Raw genomic sequence first — 19,244 nt, forward strand, 5'->3', positions numbered from 1 at the left:
AGTGAGGTGTGTTTGTTTTCGTGCGTCCCTAGTAAAAACCACTTAAGGGAACATGTAAAACCTGTAAATGTTTCTTCCTCGGCCATGCTGGTTTGCCATGTGCAGAACCGACAGCCTGGAGGACAGAAAAGAGGTAGATATTCGACCAGCTGACAGCTCTATTAACATGTTTGTCTTGCCTGTTTTAAAAGTCGGATGACTCTGGGTTGACTGCTGACGATCTGGATGTGGATGCAGCAGCACCATTAGTGAGTGCTGCGGTTCAGAGTAAGTCAATGCAGATGAATGTATATGTAAACAGGCAGACACGTGGCAGGCTGGGATTGAATAAGCGAATGCTCTCTTTAATTCTCATTGCACCAGTGGTGAACAAACAAGTTGGCTCTGCCTGGAAGAAGAAATTGTATACATACAGGTAGTGCATCAAGACACAGTGGACTGAGTATATTTGAGCATAATGCAAGAACAATTAACAGTGGCAGATTATAAAGATACAAAGAAGAAACATCGAGCAAGGTTGCCAGTCACAGAGTACATAGTAATTCCGTACTCCTGCAGCTGCAAACCTGTTAAAAAATGGCTCACAGAACATGTCAATTTACTCAGAGAAAGAGAATGAGTAGTTGATTCCTCATGAAGAGGGTGGCCACACAAAGTAGCCCTAAAAAAAAAAAAAGATGGGCAGATTAGGCAGTTCAGCTGTGGAGACTGAAGACCTAGAGGTGGATTGAATTGCCAGAAGAGTTGTGGCTTGTTGTGGATCCAGCAAGAAGAGACTGTTAAAAGAATTCAAGGAAGAACCAAAAGAGATGAACGTTTGCATATATGGACTTTTGTATTATCCAATTACCACTAAGCATATAGTGGTCCCTTGCCTACCACCTAAAGCTACTAGGATGGTAGAGTGGTGCAAAGAGTTTTTAGGAGAGCTCATTCGAGTACTGTCCCCAGTAGTGATAGAGAGTGGGAAAGGGTTTGCAACCATTATTCTTTAGTAAAGTACTGACTACAAAAATATTATAGTGTGGGAATTTGTGTTGAAGAGGATGTCAGAGTATGAAACATGAGGGGTTGATGTAAAGAAATGAAACATTGATGTTTGCTTTGTGGAAGAGGGTTGTATTGTTTTCAGAACCCCGGGAACTGAATTGGATTAGAAATCCATTTGGATATCCAAATCAGCCCTGGTAGTATAAGGATGACCGAGGGATAATGCTGTTCTAGGAAGATGGAGGACTAGGCTTTAGTCAGGAAGGCAGCAAATGTACTGTTGTGCATGATTTGTAGTGCAATGATAAGTGTGATGCTTCACCGTGTCCTCTTTTCTCTTTAGCAGATTGGTGTCCTTTTTAAGAGATCCTGGCTTTCTATTGAGGATAAGACATTTCACGCAGATGGGAGCATGGAGTTCCACTCGCAGGGATTTTATTGGAATTGCTGTCTTGACAGGATCAAGATCGATCAAGAGCAAGAGGAGTGTCACACGAGGGAAAGATTCAGTTGGACAATCTTTTGGGAATAACATTTAGTTATTATAACTGTAATGTTTTTTTTTTTTTATATGTTTGTACAAGATATCTGTGAAATGAGTGCCATAGTGGGGGGATTATTTTCTGGAGAGATACATTTATGTATCCTTGCTATATGATGTGAATCAAGAGGTGGAATGTTGTGGACATGGATTGCGTCGTCCATTATTAGTGATTCACGTCACAGATGCAATATCTGTATCTCCCTTTGGATAAACCACTCCCCTAACTGTGGCATATATTATAATATCAATTAGTTCTATTGTTTATACTTCTATTGTTTAAGAAGTGCATTACTTCTACCACCAGGTAGCACTATAGAGTGAGTAATGTGTACATCTATTGTTTATCTAAGACCATAGATAATGGCTACCTACATGAAAAGCCATGTGGGCTATACCAAGAACAATGGGATATCAGGAACTCCAGGAAGAAGGGGGAGGAGCAGAGGAGACTGGAAGGACAAGAAGGAAGCAGCATGGCAGAAGCTAAGGGAGCTGTGAAAGTTTGCCAGAGAAAAGTATGAAATAGAAAGCTGCTCTTCCATCTTGGGCTAGTTAAGTACCAAGAAGCTAGGACTAGTTAAGTGCCTAGTATTGTAACTAAGAATTAGAAAACAACTACTGAAAGAATCCTTTAAAGTCTTCTATATGATCCTGGTATCTAGAGCCATTTTGGAAACTGAACACCAAAGGAGTCATTTGATATGCTGATACTCTCTGAAGTTAAGTACATATGTTATTACAATGTTATTAGAATATAATTGTTGACTGTCTGTAACTTTGTTATGGTAACCTTTTTCGATATATTGTTTTTACCGCTAGAGGTATTAATAAAGTATATCATTATACATCATAACATCTGTTGGTATTCGTCTTTACATAATTTAACTGTATTCCTGAATCAAATTTATTGTTGTATTGTTAGATGTGTTTTGTCTAAATTGTGTATTTAAATATTAGCATAATTTTGCATAAAACAGGCCACGACCACAACACTACCCACCCACACTTTCTAAAGTCTGAATGGGGATAGCCTTGTGGTACATGTTGTTAGCCCCCTACAGAATGAGGCTATACCACCCCCCCCAAAAAAAACAAGGGGAGAGGGTCTGGGTAGCTTACCATGGGAAGTTCCTAGTTATGATTATTGTCTTGACAGAACTTGGATCATGCTACGAGGATCAATACTTAGTGAAATGTTATAATACTGGCATTTATGTTGATTCTAATGGATTTTCGAAGACATATAAACCTGAAACAATGGTATGGGGAGAAAGGGAGAAGATGTTCATACACAGCATTAATTTGTGTTAAGATAAATATATTACCTCCTCCCCATTGCAGACATCTTGCCAAATCATTGCCTGTACCAAGAGGCAGGATAGCCACAGGAGGTTGTTTTGATAGATTAGCCTTGTCTATAAAAAAAAGGAAAATTAAGTTAAGAAATAACAATACCCAACTAGAAAAAATGCCCAAAAAGGTTTCTGATAAACACCCACACCAACACCAATTAATCCAAATTGAAAATTACACCAATAACTATAATGTAATTAGAAAGTCAGGCCTAGTTTTACTTTTTTAATTCTTTTTTTTATTTGGTTGAAGAATAATAAAGTAAAATATGCAACAACTGCAGTATTTTACCAATGCAATCTAGAATCCATCCAACTGTCCCATCGCCACCACATGCAAGAACCTTGAAGTCTGGAACATCTCGAAAGAAATTTAATCTGTAAAAAAATGAAAACATCCCTTAACTCAAAGACTACTAAAGGGAAATGAATTTAAATTGTATGTCACATTAACTGCTTTTAAAATATATAACATAACAAAATATATAACATAACTACAGCAGTAATGATGGTTTTAATAAATGTATTGACGCCAAAGGCAGTTAGGTTTTTGCCTGGATCAGCATTAGCTAAAGTTGTTTTTTAGAACCCTGAATCTCTGTGTTTTGATAGGAAAGCATCCAACCTTTTTGGAAAGTATTAATTAAATCTGGCAAAGCCAAAGTAGATTTCTACAAACTACATTTTCACTGCCCTGACTGTAAAATAAAAACAAAACAAACAAAAAAACCCTTTTAAAAATAAATGTATTTTAACTAACTCTTATAGGATAGGCCTGTGTTGTCTGTAAAGTTCTAATGAATAGGTCTCCTGTATTGTTCTTTAATACACAGTATTAGTACACAGTTATACTATTATCATGTAGGCATTTTTTTCTCCAAAGTAACATGTCCAGTTTGTAAATACTTGTACCAATACCACATTTCAAATAATTTACCAAAGATCGTATGAAAACTAGGCTATGTTTGAATGATCATTGAAATAATACTAATAATCCTAATTTTACTAATTAGAAACCGTTGTAGTTGGAGCTAGTGTCTTGCAATTTAGCAGAGTTACACAGAAATAGTAAGTGATTGATCTGATTTAAACAGAAATTGAGATATTTTCCCAACAGAAAACTATCGTTTACAATAGAATACGTGAGCAAAAAGTTACATAAATACAAATATATTTGTATCTTACCCTGGCATTGGCCCAATACCAGCAAGACTATAAACCTGTCTTGGATTTAAAAGGTACTGAAATTTTCTGTGTATCCTGCAGATAAAAAATAGCGAAATAAAAGTAATTACTAGTTCATTGGATGACAAAACAAACATATTGGTCTTTTATTGAACAATAAAGACATAATCTTCACTTCACATGTATTTGTTAACCTCCGCTAATATACAATACTTTCTTCATAAATAATTCATTAATGTGATAGAAATTGGAAGAGTGAAAAATGATTTTCATAATCGTATCATAAAATAAAACTATGCACTCCGTGTTGATCACATTCTGCGTCTATATATTAAATAATGTGTTGTAAAATTAAGTATATTGATAATAATTGTGGAAATGCACCAGCGTTTTTCTAAGCATTAAATCAGGAACAAATATCAAACAAATGCTGTGAGAAGGGGGAAATGTTTCAAGGAACAAAATGCGAAACACTAAATTCCTATAAACTGTTGTAATAAATTGCTGTGCTTTAAGCCTCTTCAACACAATGAAACTTTCATTTCTTTTTTTTTTTTAAAGATCCTTTATAATATTGTGTTGTACTTGGTGGCCCATTCACTAGTTACCAACTTTGTAGAAGGTAACACTAGGTGGTATGCATTGACCTTTTTTTGTTTCCAATTTGTAGCTATTTTTAAAGGTAAACCTCTTTTGAAAATAAAAAAGTCTTCACATTCCAAATCAAGCAACAACAAGCTTCAACTTGTGTAGCTGTCAATACTCTCCGCTGTGAGAGTTTATCTTCTGATGCAGAAGAACTCTAAAATGACAGAAAGATCCTTGAAATTCCAATTTTGTTAAAGAATTGACAAGTTGTGGAATGGATGATGCCCAAAGCAGTCAGCTCATATTAATGAGGAGCTCTCACAAAGCAGTTGGTTGAAATGTAGTTGTACTGCCCCTTTACGTTCCTCCTGCTACTCACAAGCTGAGATTAGTTGGGTTTTGGCTATAACATTTATATGGAAGTCAATTGTGTATCCTTATGCAGTGTATTCCCATATTTCCTCTTACTTTTTATTTAAATTGTATGGTTGGTACTTGAAAATTTGTATATGAAATAATTCCTTACTTCATGTATCATGTTACTTTTCATGTATGAATTTGTAGGTGTTAGAATGTTTTTTTTTAAATATTTTGTCTCTATTAGTATGAAGTGTTAAAGAAAGGCACCCAACAGACTAACTAAGGTATTGAGGCAACCGCCGAGATCAGACAGGATATGAAGAAACTTTGTGAACATTCTGTTTCCAAAATCTAGATACTGTTAAATGCTGTATATCAAAATCATCATCCACATCATTAAACGATAGGTTAACCAATACTACTTTTTAATTTATTTTTAAATAACAACCTGTCAACACTTCTTTCGGGTTAAGCCAACATGCTTACATGTTATAGCGAACATACAATAACATTTGAGATTATTTAATATCGAAAAACATACCGTTCACCTTGTTTCCCTCCACTCTTTGGGTTTACAAAAACCAGCAGTGGATGAGTGCCTGGAACTGGAGTAATCTGAAAAATACAAATAACAGTCATACAAATAAGCAACATCAGAACTACCAGCTGTCACTAAAAAAAATGAATTGTACCCTGTATCAGCCTACATTTCCCTAAACTATTGTCAATTTTAACCTAAACAGTTGCAGATTTTTTTTCTGTTTTTGTCCAAGTAATTGATAATAAAAATGTAATTATTATTTGGCTGTTTGAGAAGTATTAAACAGATTATGACCCTTACATCAAATATGTTAAAAAAAATAATTAAAACAGAACACATGCACTCTGAAATGCTGTTATATGGTATTTTTAGTATGGTATGTTTAGATTCCTTATTCGGGATAGATATAGTTGTATTTATGTGGGACAATTAAAATCCAAGGCTCACATAGAAAATTATGAAAGTTAAATTTGGCCCCCGGAAAAATGGAAACAGGTAATACATGGCCAGTTACAAATACTTTAACAAGTGTGTAGCCAGAAGCTGTAAAATAATGTAAAAACTCCTATATAATCTCTACAAGGAAGATTGCAGTCAGGGCAAATATGTTGATATATGTTAATAAAAATAACAGACATTTCTTGATGTAAAACGAATTTTACAATTATAAGACATTTAAAATGAAATACATCTTAGATAATATTGTCATTCAGTGTTCAATATTTAATATAACAGCAACAACCTGGGAATCTGAATGTGTATGCCTTATATGCCATTTCTGTACAGGCATACTCTGCTTTAATGACCGAAGGACTCTCAAAGGACTCTCGCCTGTAAGGACATAGTTACAGCACTACTATTCCCCTGTTTTTTTACACTCCCTTCAAGAGAATGGACACAGCATGACACCAGCACGTCTGTTCATCTTTTGCAGTTCTTTTGAGCGTCTTTTGAGGACACGCCAAAATTGGGATATTGTGACGTAGTGGAAGGCCAAGCAACATATGGCCATATGTGTGACAGAATCCCCAATATTTATTCCAATAGGTGTGGTTTTAAATAGTATTCACTGGGTATGCACTCATTTCTTGCTCTGTTTAGTTAATATAACATCAGTATTGGTATTATTTTGACGTTTTTTTTAACCTTTATTGCATTAACACATTGTTCTCTGAGGCAAATACTAGGGAGATAAAAGAGTAAATATAATCACCTACTGTGGGTTTTCAAACTCCATTATAATCAGTTTAAAAAAATATAATACTCAACAATTATTTTCATGCGAGAATACTGTATTTATAATAACATAAATGTAAACGTTTTTTTGTAAATATAATTTGCATGAAAAAACACTGCAAAAAATAGATTATACCATAAACTACTAATATATGCATTTCTTTTTACATTTGACCTGTTTTTGGCATCTTCATATGCAGTGTATTTCTAGTTTTTTAATGAAGTGGGTTTTCTACTTTCTAAAGTTATCTTTTCCAAGAGAAAATAATTTTAAGCAATGTAGTTGATTATGTATATAGTATAATGCAATACTTAAGAGTAGTTTAAGTTTCCATAGAAATAACTGATAAATATAAAAATGCAATTTCAATACCTGGAATTACCTTGAAACTAATTACATGTCATTGATGTTATTTTTCACACTAATAGTGCTTTGCAAATGTATATTATGCCAGTATTGATGGCTCCCACTTTTTCATATTTAATCAATTTTAGTTATTTATTTCAATTTCAATAAATGTAACATTTTCTATATGAGAGAAGTATAAACTAAGCTAAATATGACAAAGATAAAGTGCTTATCTACTTGTAGCTGAAGTCCCTAAGGACGCGGGTTAATTAATGAGACTCATCCTAAGGTTATACATGATCTATTACTTCCTCTAATTAGAAATAATAATCATGATCATTATTCTGGTTAGCCAGAATGAAATAAGATGAATGTGCTTAAGTATGATTAATAGTAACAGAAAGGAGCTATTCCGATTATGGTAGAATAGGATCCAGTTTTAAGTACGACAGAGAGGCTGGTTCCTATTCAGATTTTTTCCATAGGTGAAATGAATCACCTGGAATTACAATATTTTTACTGTACAATTACAATTAATTAATTTACATTATTGGTAACTAGATCAGAGAAATATGAGAGTCATGCTATAAAGGGCATTTCATTTTACCTCTTAGCTTTGACCATGAAAATTGGCTAAATTGGCTAAAATTTTGGATTCTAATCAAAGTGTCAGTTTCTTCAAATACTATAAATTTAACGTTCTTAGAAGCGGGAGTATTTCCCACTCTAAAGACCACAGTTCTTTTTGCCATTTTACCATGTTTTCCTAACTATATTTTGTCATATTAAGTATAATGTAAATTATAAATTGTTCTTTTAATCCTATATTTATTTTAAAAAAGGCCAAAATTGAAAAAAAATATTTTCTGCATTTTTGCACAGGATTTCCGAAAATATTCTTTTCCAATACTGTTTTTTACACTTTGTATTTTTTCCCTTTTTTCAGGATTTTTTAAAAACTTTTTTTAAACTTTTTCCATTACCAAGGTCATATTAGTGGCCATTGTGGATAATATTTCAGGATGTAATAGCACGTTTTAGCATGTTAAGGGTTAACTAAATTAGTTTGTTTTTAAGTACCACAATACAATGTGTGAAAGCAGCTCAGGTTCAGATGTTTCATGTTTACGTGCTGTAAATGATGACACTGTAAGCCGTTAGTTAGAAAATACAAGACTATGAACACACAAAGGAAGCCAGAATTAACACTATGGTAGCCAGTAGCAAAAAGGTCATAGCACCTGAACAGAATACTAATATATATATATATATATATATATATATATATATATATATATATATAATATATATAACGTAAACCAGTTCCAACATGCACTTGTGTGAAGGGATGCTTGCTGATATTCCATTTCAATTCACAATATAACTAATTTTCATGGTTCACCAGTTATGAATTATCTCGGTCTCAAATTGTGAAACCATCTTGTACTTTTTATGAAAACATTGTAGGACATTTCTGGCAAACAGAAATCAATTATGGGTAAGGGAAAAAATAATCCTAAATCGCAATGCTGTCACCTCTTTAAAAGACATTTAAATAGGCTATTTAACGTGTTTTTCTTTAATTCCCAATTTGTGTTACTTATTTAGAGGTCTATTGCTGCAATTATTAATATATTAATATTATATAAATATAAATATATGATATAAGTATTATTGTTAGTAGTTATTAAAATAAATTACCTATGCACTACATTAACTACCTCTCAAATGATGGTGTATATACAATACTGTACAAAAGTTTTAGGCAGGTTGAAAATAAGCTGTAATGTAAGAATGCGCTCAAAACATAGACATGCTAATAGTTTATTTTTAACAAACTGCAAAGTAAATTTAAAGAAGAGAATTATAAATCAAATCAATATTTGGTGTGACCACCCTTTGTGTTCAAAACAGCACCAATTCTTCTTGATACACCTGCACATAGAGAGGGATTTGGAAAACATATAGTTAGGTGGATGAGTATATAATTATACCAAATTGGCAATAATGATCATTAATGTAATACATACCATACATAGCTATCAGAAACACAATCATACAGAAACACAATCATTAACACACAGATGTGCAGGATGAATAAAATTGGGTGAGGAAAAGCCAAACTCAATAAAAAGGTGAGGTTCCTGAAAACAGTTTAATGTCAAAAGTCATACACTAGGGCGAGACTGAGCACAGAAGCAAGACACAAGCTTCAGAAAAGTCTGCATCAGAATACTGCATCAGAAAAGTCTCTCCCAGGCAGACAATCCAAAGCAGGCAAGGGTTTCCAAATTTTCTGTCTAAGCTCTTTTGAAGTAGCACAAAGAAAATGGTAATGTTGAGGATTGTAGACCCAGTGATCAGCCAAGGAAACTTAGTGTTTGCTTCCCTTTGGAACCGGAAGATGTTCAGCAATACCATCTGTTCAGCATTGGCAGAAAAAAAGTGGGACCCTGGTACACCCATTTACTGTCCAGAGAAGTCTGGTCAAAAGCGCGACTAAAAAGCCATACCTCTGGCATGGAAACAAAGCCAACAACTCAACTAATTATGAAAACACAGGGATTGGAGTGCAGAGAAATGGCAGTAGGTGTTCTGGACTGATGAGTCAAATTTGAAATATTTGGCTGTAGCAGAAAGCAGTTTGTTCACCAAAAGGGTGGAGAGCGGTACAAGAATGAGTGTTTACAGGCAACAGTTAAGCATGGTATAGTTTCCTTGCAAGTTTGGGGTTCCATTTCTGGAAATGGAGTTGAGAATTTGGTTAGAAGTACAGGCAGATGATTATCCATCATGCAATACAATAAAGGTGACATCTGATTGGCCGCAAAAATGTATTCTGCATCATGGGAACGACCCCAAACATAAAGTCATTAAGAACTATCTTCAGCGTAAAGAAGGAGTCCTGGAAGTAATGGTTTGGTCCCCACAGAAATACCTACCTACCAATTTCCTTAAAATACTGCGAGCAAATGTACCTAGAAGAATTGATGCTGTTTTAAAGGCACATGGTAGTCACACTAAATATTGATTTGATTTACATTGTTAGATTTTTCTTAAATGATACAAATAAACTATTAACATGCATATTTGTGAAAGCATTTCTACAGCATTTTTTCACATCTGCCCAAAACTTTTGCACAATATAGTACCCCCTCCACACGCGCAACAATTGTTATTGGTTTCAACTTATAACAGAATATTAAATAGCAGAAGAGATATTTATTGCCTGAACCTCTATAGTGAATGAAGGTTGTATGTTATTGCCAAATAACGACCAGAGAAACATTGCCAAGCCATCCGATTTTATTGCCTTATAATTACAGCTTAATAGTGTAGACAGAACCATAGGTTTTATAATAATCTCTGTTTTATATTTAGAACATTCAATATGTCAACCTTCAGGTTTTACCTCCTTCACTCACATTTATTTTGGCTATTTTATATATAAAAACTGCTATAATTTATCCTTTTTTTCAATCTTGGTAATTGGTTTAAACATATTTCAGCTCTTATCCATCTTTTAGTTTATTTTGAAATTGTCTGTATATTTTCCTATATCTATATAGTTTGTCTATTACAGGTGGTCTTCCATCATGTGACTACTTTTCTCAACTTTAGTCACTATAAGGTAGGGAGGCATAAAAAGGACCTACAAAAATTAAATTATCCCCTATATGACAGGAGAAGCCCTTGAAAGAGTGTAATCCCAGGAAGAGCAGCATGACTGGAGTTGGATAGGAACAAAGTTCAAAAGGAGTCAAAAGCTTAAGGGGCTGCTCAGCAAAATTGTGTGGGCTGGGTCTACTAAATGGCGGGAACATTATCTGTGAGCGGGATCAGTTACTGCCCTTTCTTGTCAAAATTATATGATCAAACTTTGCCTCTCTCTATTTATGTCATTAGACTGGTGGTTTCAGTTAGGAGTTTTTGCCCTGGTACAGTACAGTAGCAGGTGATCTTGGGGTGCATGAGCCTTCGGGTCCACGTGCAGGACACTTCCTGGGCCCAGTGCCCCGGTGATAGTAGTTCATAGCCACCGCCCTAGTGGAGTCTGCCAGTCGATTTAGTATGGAAGTTGCGGCAGAAGTACACCTATGCCAGGGTTGGTTATCATATGTTCAGGTTAGTATCTCCCTTTACTAGAGTATTAACTGTTTGTAGTCAAACACATTTTGACTCCAGGTATATTTGCCGCTTAACTCAACAATCTGCAACATTTTTGATGCCGAAACTGGTATAGTACCATGGTGCCAGTAACAACACTTCTAGTCCTGTGAATAAGCTATTTAAAGGGTGAGGATCAATTAGGTGTAAGTAACGGGTTATTAGGAAATTAACACGTTCATTTCCTAGATTAATGACATTGCTAAAGTAATTGTTCTCTTTTAACACTATCTTTTTTTAAGAAGTACAGTCGAAACAGGATAAAGTAGCACTGCAAGTTGAGGCAAAAAAATAGATTATGTAACACAATGAGAGCTTTAAGTGAGAGGCATGTCAAGTTTTAGTGAGATGAAATGGATAATTTTCAATTATTTCATTTGATGAAAAAATAGCTACTGCTACTCTAACAAACAAAGCAGGTTTAGCATGTATTTACAGGGGAGCAGCAGAAGTGGTACGTGGAATTCTTGTACAGTTCTGTGGAGTTTTATTTATATATGCCAGTGTTATGTGACAAAAACTTTTTTAATGGTGCAGAACATACTTGTTAAAGTTGGCATCTTGTGCTAATTAGGTATCCCTGTCCTTGAAATGTTTGTTTGGAATGTTCAGAAAAAACAAATATGTCAGTGAAAACCAAAGCTAACCATTCCTAACCAATAATTAATCAATTACTTTTACTTGAAGTGGACCTTATCATTCTGTCAGCACCAACTATATATGGGAAAATGGTCATTTACTGAATCCAGAAGAAAATGGATTCTTAGAGCGTGTTGATATTTCTTAAGGAGCCTTTGAGAAACATACCACCGTATAGTTTTGCTTTAGGCAATGTTATACGCAAAGTCACAAAGCCTTTAAACACACACTGATAATAAATGAGCATACACTACACATCTCATCTATTGCATGATATATCATATGATGTTAAAATGGAACATGGACATGGTTTATTAGATGTTATTTCCTGGTCTGCTGTTACACAACCACATAACACACATTTCAGTCTTCCTACATATACCATGGAATAGTTTATAGAGACCCCATTTTGTGAGTTGTGCACTCCTCCAAACAATAAACACCATATCTTGTTTATAAGAAATCAAGAATTTAGAATAGAAAGGTTGCCTAATACCTATCACAAATGACAACTTTCCACACCTATGTGCTATATAAGCAGGCAGACAACCTCCTTTGAATTTGCAGACAGAACATGTCTTGAGAGCTTTAGAACAAGGCTACCACCGCATGGTTCCCACTACCACCAAAAGAAAACCCCGAAAAAGCAGAAATATCAGGAATAACCCTAGCTTCTACTACCCTGTCTCTCTTTCTATGCTATTGCAGATGTCCTGTACAACATACTTATAACATCATTGGAGGTTGTATGAAATATTTGTGGGGTTTTTTATATTTTGTTTTGTCAATTTAAAGAGATTGGTGGTCAGTGACAGGAGACAATTAATTAGTTAATGGAGAATACTCAAAAGAAGGTCTTTTTACCAGTAGGGATCGGTACAAATTTATCACAAAAGGTTTAGAGGAGGAGGCATGTCTTCTTGCAATGGGCTGCAACAGGGTAGACATTCCTAGTGGAATAAGCCACATGGCTAATGACTTAATTAAGTTACACATTTGGATTAGAGTGTGCAATTTAATGTTGATAAATGGGAAAAATACATTCTCATGTTATTATTCTATCATTTACTACAGAGTTACAGGAAATAATCAACTCACTTAATGGCAAACCAATTTGGTTACACATTTTGTACGAGAGGTAATATATATATTATATACATACTCTGTCCAAGTTAGTCTTTAAAATACATTTTTCTGATGTTGTTTAAGTTAATCAAGATAAACTATGCAATTTTTTTTTAAAATTTTTAAGGATTTCTTACCCACTATAGATATACTCATTCTTTCTTACACAAGAAGCACACTAGGGTTGGTCATCCCAAATGCAGTCAGGGAAATTAAATGTTTTATCATACCTAAACTTTGAAACTGCAATCCTCAGTTTAGCAAATAGATAATTACATAATACAAATTACACATATAATAGTGATGTGTTGGAGTGAGCGCTGATATAAACAATGCACACCAGAAATGTAAAAACAATAATTTCAATGCTCAATATTATTGTAAAAGAACGTAATAAAAAGTCAAGCATATAAAAATTAAGAGTTGTAAATATGTAATTTATCAGTAAATAGCTCTATATTACAGATATAGATCTATACCAGCATTTTAAACAAGCTACTCGTAGACGCTTCAAGTAATCAACTTATTCAAGCATTGGGCTTGCTTCCCTTAGTCAGCTGGAAAATCTCAATGATATAAAATATTTCCTGATACCTAGCCTAAATTTTTAAATACTTTCTTTTTTATTTTCTATTGTTCTTTACAACAATATTGCATTTTAAATTATTGTTTTTACATTTCTACTGTCACTCCAACACATCCCTATTGCACATTCTTTCTTTTGAGCTTCAGGGAACTGCTCTTTGGAGTTGGTAGCAGCTATCGTACTTTCTTATATTCTGCTTCTCTGATTATTTCCTCTTTTTTTTTTCTTTTCTCCTGGCACATTCTTATACAAAATTCCTCAGATTCCTTATATATATATATATATATATATATAAGCTTTTAAGGAAGAAAACTCTCCTAGATGAACATTTCAACAACAAGTATGCAAGCTATTATTTAATAGGTTTTTCAAACCTGTAGACCTTGTCCATCAACGGTCACTGAGTTTGCTCTCTGCATTTTTGTCCTTTCTCCCGATTTGTTCCCTTGCTGAGAACAGTTCTTCTCCCTCTTCACGGTTGATTGTCTCTCCTTTAAGAAAGTGTTTGAAAAAGGGTTATGGAGAGTAATATTACAACAGCGCTTAATTTAATGTTATGGGTAACATGAGTGCACAATAATGCTACAGGTGACTTGAGCTAAAAATCAAGTACACTTATCCCTATCCCAATTTACAAGTGTTTCGAACTTGAAGTGTTTGTATAATATATAAATGTTTTCTTATCATTTTCTATCAGATTCCATTTACCTATATATTTATGTATATTAATTGGTTTTGTGATTTAACCGACCCTAAAGGGTTCTGTTTTTCAAAGTGTTTGAGGTCTATGAATCTAGGGAATTAATTAGGGAAAATGCGCTTTGCATAAAAAATGAAAGCAGTTCAATGTGCTAAAATCAGAGCTCCTTTTGAGACTCTAAATGTTTTAAGGCTATTCCTACCTCTGCTTGGATATTTACAATACAAATGTTGTGTGAAAAAAACACAGATTCAAAAAATAGGGACAGTAATTGTGAAGAAAAAATCATGTGAAGCTCAAGATACATTTGTTTTTAAAAAAGTCTTCAATTATGAACACTTACTGAACACAAGTCTGCAACCAATGCCTAGGCATGCTCCAAAATTCCAAAGAGGTGGAAAAGTGTTAAATGTGTACTACTGGTGATCTATAAGGTCTTGTTTGAGAAACAATGCTCAAGCAAATAGAAAATACCGTATTTGCTCGATTATAAGACGAGGTTTTTTTCTGAGCAAATGCTCTGAAAAATACCCCTCGTCTTCTAATCGGGGTCGTCTTATAATCAGACCTCAAATAGAGGTCTGACTATGAGACTAAGATCCAGATCCCCCGCACCGCTGCAGGGGACCTGGATCCTTCTGTCTCCCCCCCACACATCATGTGTCAGAGTTCCCGCACCTGTGCCGGTGCCGGTGCCGCACCGGTGCAGGGAACTCTGATCTCTGACAGCCGGGGAAAGTCTGCGCGATGGACGCAGACAACCCCCGCTGCTAGCCACACCTCCTTCCGGCTGCAGCGTAAGTTGTCTACGGATCGCGTGGACGTCAACCCGCTGCCCCGGTATACAGCAGGAAATTGGAAGCACCGATAAGTGTGTGGGGTGGAGTGTTAAATGGAGGGGAGACAGAAGGAAGACTGCTGCCCCGGTATACAGCAGGAAATTGAAAGCCCCGGTAAGTGTGTGTGTGTGTGGGGGGAGTGTTAAATGGGGGCATAGGGCATTTCTGGAGGCAGAGTGCTCTATGAAATGCCTTTTAACCCCCTTAACGCCACTCTGCCTCCTGAAATGCCTTATACCTCCCTATATGCCACTCCGCCCCATAATATGCCTTTTAACCCCCTAAATGCCAGAGTGGCATATAGGGGTATAAGGCATTTCTGGAGGCAGAGTGGCACATAGGGGGTTAAAAGGCATACCATGGGGCACAGTGGCATATAGAGGGTTAAAAGGCATATCATGGGCCACAGTGCCATATTGGAGTGGCAAGCCTGGGGGCAGATGTGCGTAACTGGGGGGCAGGTTGGAAAATACAAGGAAATAAAAACAAAAAAAAATTAGCTTTTATTAAAAAATGTAATAGTTTACATGAATTAACATTTACTGGTAAAACTTTTTCCTATAGGGTCATCTTATATTCAGGCTTTTTCTTTTTTTTCTTAAATTAATATTCAGATTTTGGGGGGTTGTCTTTTAATCAGGGTCGTCTTATAATCGAGCAAATATGGTATTCTTTTTAGATAATCCCCAATAAAAAGGGTTACTTGTGTGTACCTGTTTATATATATTTTTTAAATAACTGATTACGATGGAGTATGAGTTAGCAAATAACAAGACAAACAGCATTCAAGTGCAGAGTCATGATTAGACGTCATTTGTTTCTCAACAAATCTCTTGACAATAAGTATTACTGCTCGTAAAGTGTAGCATGCTTGTCTTGTACTAGGATTCAACACCTATAAGGATTTCTAAATTGACTGACAGTCAACCTGTTCATGAACTTTTATTATGTTCATGTAATTCTTAATTGGGTCCAATGAACAATAGCTTCCCTGAGTTATAGACTCTTTTTCTCACCATATAATTAGGATATAATTACCCACAGGATATCAGTGTGATGTAAAACCTTTTCCACTAAACGTGCCCTCATTAAGAAACTAGTCTAAATGTACATTTATTCAATCAGTATGAATTAATTAAAATGTTACTGGAATAAAAGAGACAGCAATAAACTCTAGCTGACATCTATTAAGAAATCTGATAGTTCATCTATGGCCTCTACCTTCATGTGTTCCGTCAGATCCTTAAATGTGAAACAGAATGAACAACAGAATGCAATCCCTGCCATGTATTCTAAAAAAAATCTTTCAAGTTTTTGCTTCATTTTATACTAAGCTCACAACTAGATTGGGCAAAAAACACCAGTGAGAAAAATGCTCCCACAGCTCAGTTTCCATCAACATATAAGTCAACAGTATGGAGCAATAGGTCAGAAGAGTCTTCTTTAGATCAGTTCATTATAAAACCTGACTAGGAGAAAGCTGCACCATAATTATTATTATTTATTGTTTTATATAACGCCATTAAGTTCCGTAGCGCTGATAATGTAAGATGAAGGGTACATATTTCAATATGTCTACTGTAAACATCTTCTCAGAGAAGAAGGTAACAAAACATCAGAATGGTTTTAATAAATACCGCCTTTAGAGAGTATTATGACATTGTTTATATATTTCATTCGAGTCAGCAAAGCTGCCTGGCAGCAATGCCCCTACGCCCTCTTCCTCTTCCAGAAGTGGAGGCGACGTCAGCACGGCTGCGACCAACCCAGGTGCCATCCACCCTAGTCACAGCTCTGAAGGTCAGATTATACTAATGTTTGGCACTATCTTCACATACACAGGAAGACAATATACAATGGATAGGGAAGGTTATTACTATGTATTTGTTGTTTTTTTATATAGGTTCTGATGAATTTGGATTCTTAGTACAATCCATGTGGAATGTTTCTATTTGTGGTACTTCTATGCATTGTTAGATAATACTGTTACTTTCTTTCAGGAGATACCATCCTTTAAACATCTAGCAAATACTGGGTAAAACAGATTTTCCTTACTTTCAAGACTGGAGATGAGATAAATTCCTGGCGAAACCTTCCCTTCCATAATGCTCCCTCATAAACTACACACATTTCCCTCAAAAGCAATCATCTAAAAAAATGTAAATAAAGGTCAAGTATTGCACTATTTTTGACTATTGACCAATTGACTATTATTTGTGCCTAGAGGCATCTTAAATGGAAATCCTCTGGACTTTGATTTCACCTACTGATTATATGCTTTCCCCATAGTAGTAGTATTGGCATATATAGCAAACTTTTCCATGCAATGGCAAATTAATATCCAGATATGCGGTAAAAATACCGTAAGCCTGTGTTTTAAATTAATGGTCGACAAACAAATAACAAGCAGGGTTTTTAGGAAGCTCTTCTTAACATTTACTTCCCCAATTAAGCTAATTAAAGAGACAACCTACCTAGGTTTGTGTTTCCTTGACAGCTGAACACGGTTGCTCTTGACAGTTGGACTTGGGGATTACCTGACTTTCTGAGAAATTTTTTGTTTGCTTGAGTTCATTATTTATGTTATAACTAAAACATTCAATGATACAATCTGATGGCACACGGGTCTTCAGCTAGTCACGCAAGTCCCAAACTCATCGCTGGTTTACAGTAATATTTTATATACTACGGGTTTAAGTAAATTTAAAAAAGGGAATTAGAAAAAATGTGTTGTATGCCACTTTATTACAGGCTTTGGACACACAAGATCTACATCATTTCCAACATTTTCTTAATATGTATGAATTTATTCACTTTACATTTTCTTTTTATTTGCAAAAAGGATTAAATATGTCAAGAGCTAAAAGACAGCTGAGTAATCATGAAGATAATAGAATCATTTGTCATAGAATAATTTATGTAACATATTTCATCCACAAACCATCTAGGCATCACCAATTTATTTAAATTGGTCTCTGCCTTCTGATCTCCAAAACAAAATTGCCTTGTACTTCACCATACCCAACAACTTAATTCATTAAAGCTGAGTAGCATTGTACATTAATGTAACTTCATAGGAATTCTGAAGAAGGCATCTAAATTGTATTGAAAGCTTAAACCTTAATGAAATTCACTTAGACAACAGTTTTAACGTGCATAAGAAACACCTGATCTATTTAGGATTTAACTTGATTATAATACGTTGTGGAATTCCATTCTATTTAGTTTTTAAGGGTCCAAATTTGATTTACTAATGTGAATATGAATAAAGGGGGTTAAAAAGTTCTTATCTGATACTTGTTTAGCAATAATTTCCATAGGCAAAACAACCACTCTAAACGTACCTAATTGTGCTCTAGCACAAAATCTTACATTGTGTTGTAACTTGTAAATGAAAGTAATATTACGTTTACAATGGCTTATGTTATTTTTTTTTGTATTCATGTTGTTTTTTTAAATTGTGAGTCCTGCTTTGTGCTTTTTAAATTGATCTAGGGGTTATTTTGACTGGCAAAAGGGAATGATTTTTCCGCCTTGGGCATGTGCTTAAAAAGTTCAGTAAATAAATAAATGCAAAGAGTGGAGCAGCCATTTTAATGTTATTTTCTCTTCTGTGTTGCTGTTGTTTCAAGAGGTCTTTTTGTAGGGGTGAGGAGAAGGGATATAACTTCGAGGTAGGACACTGATTATATAATGTTAGTTTTGCCGCCATTTGCCAGAAATATTGAATGAAAAAAAACCTTTAAATACTATATAGTTTTTTGTAATTCCACCCCCTGTGTAACAAACAAAGTAACAAGCCTTAGTTATTAAGTACCCGATTGTATCATGTCCATCTTCCATCTTCCTACATCTACTTGTAATTTCACCCCCTATGTAACAAGCAAAGTCTTAACATTACTTACTGAGGCATGGAAATATAGAATAGAAATGGGATGGAAGTACATTTGTAAGATATGTTAAAGAGTTAGAGGGCCTTAGTTAGATGGTGATTTGATACAAATCATTTAAACTTTTTTTTTTACATTAGCAATAAACAAGGA

The 19,244-nt window shown here is 34.8% G+C and overlaps 1 protein-coding gene across 6 annotated transcripts in view; it reads right to left on the minus strand.

Annotated features, from left to right (window-relative positions):
* The window catches only part of LOC149282552 (diacylglycerol kinase beta-like), a 167,726-nt gene that overhangs the window by 118,177 nt on the left and 30,305 nt on the right, over window positions 1-19,244 (minus strand). For 3 of the 6 annotated variants that reach the window (XM_089498074.1, XM_089498072.1, XM_089498077.1), the window contains 6 exons: window positions 15,041-15,075; window positions 14,037-14,150; window positions 5,561-5,634; window positions 4,072-4,146; window positions 3,179-3,264; window positions 2,860-2,949 (listed from right to left, as the gene is read on the minus strand). In XM_089498074.1, coding sequence (XP_089354200.1) covers window positions 2,860-2,949; window positions 3,179-3,264; window positions 4,072-4,146; window positions 5,561-5,634; window positions 14,037-14,150; window positions 15,041-15,075 — 474 coding nt within the window. Of the gene's footprint in view, window positions 1-2,859; window positions 2,950-3,178; window positions 3,265-4,071; window positions 4,147-5,560; window positions 5,635-14,036; window positions 14,154-15,040; window positions 15,076-16,991; window positions 17,026-19,244 lie in introns of all 6 variants that reach the window. The other 3 variants (XM_089498076.1, XM_089498075.1, XM_089498073.1) reach the window with 2 other exon arrangements.

This window comes from Sceloporus occidentalis, unplaced genomic scaffold (genome assembly GCF_023333645.1).
Source record: "Sceloporus occidentalis isolate IW3139 unplaced genomic scaffold, rSceOcc1.0.p SCAF_113, whole genome shotgun sequence".
Taxonomy (NCBI): domain Eukaryota; kingdom Metazoa; phylum Chordata; class Lepidosauria; order Squamata; family Phrynosomatidae; genus Sceloporus; species Sceloporus occidentalis.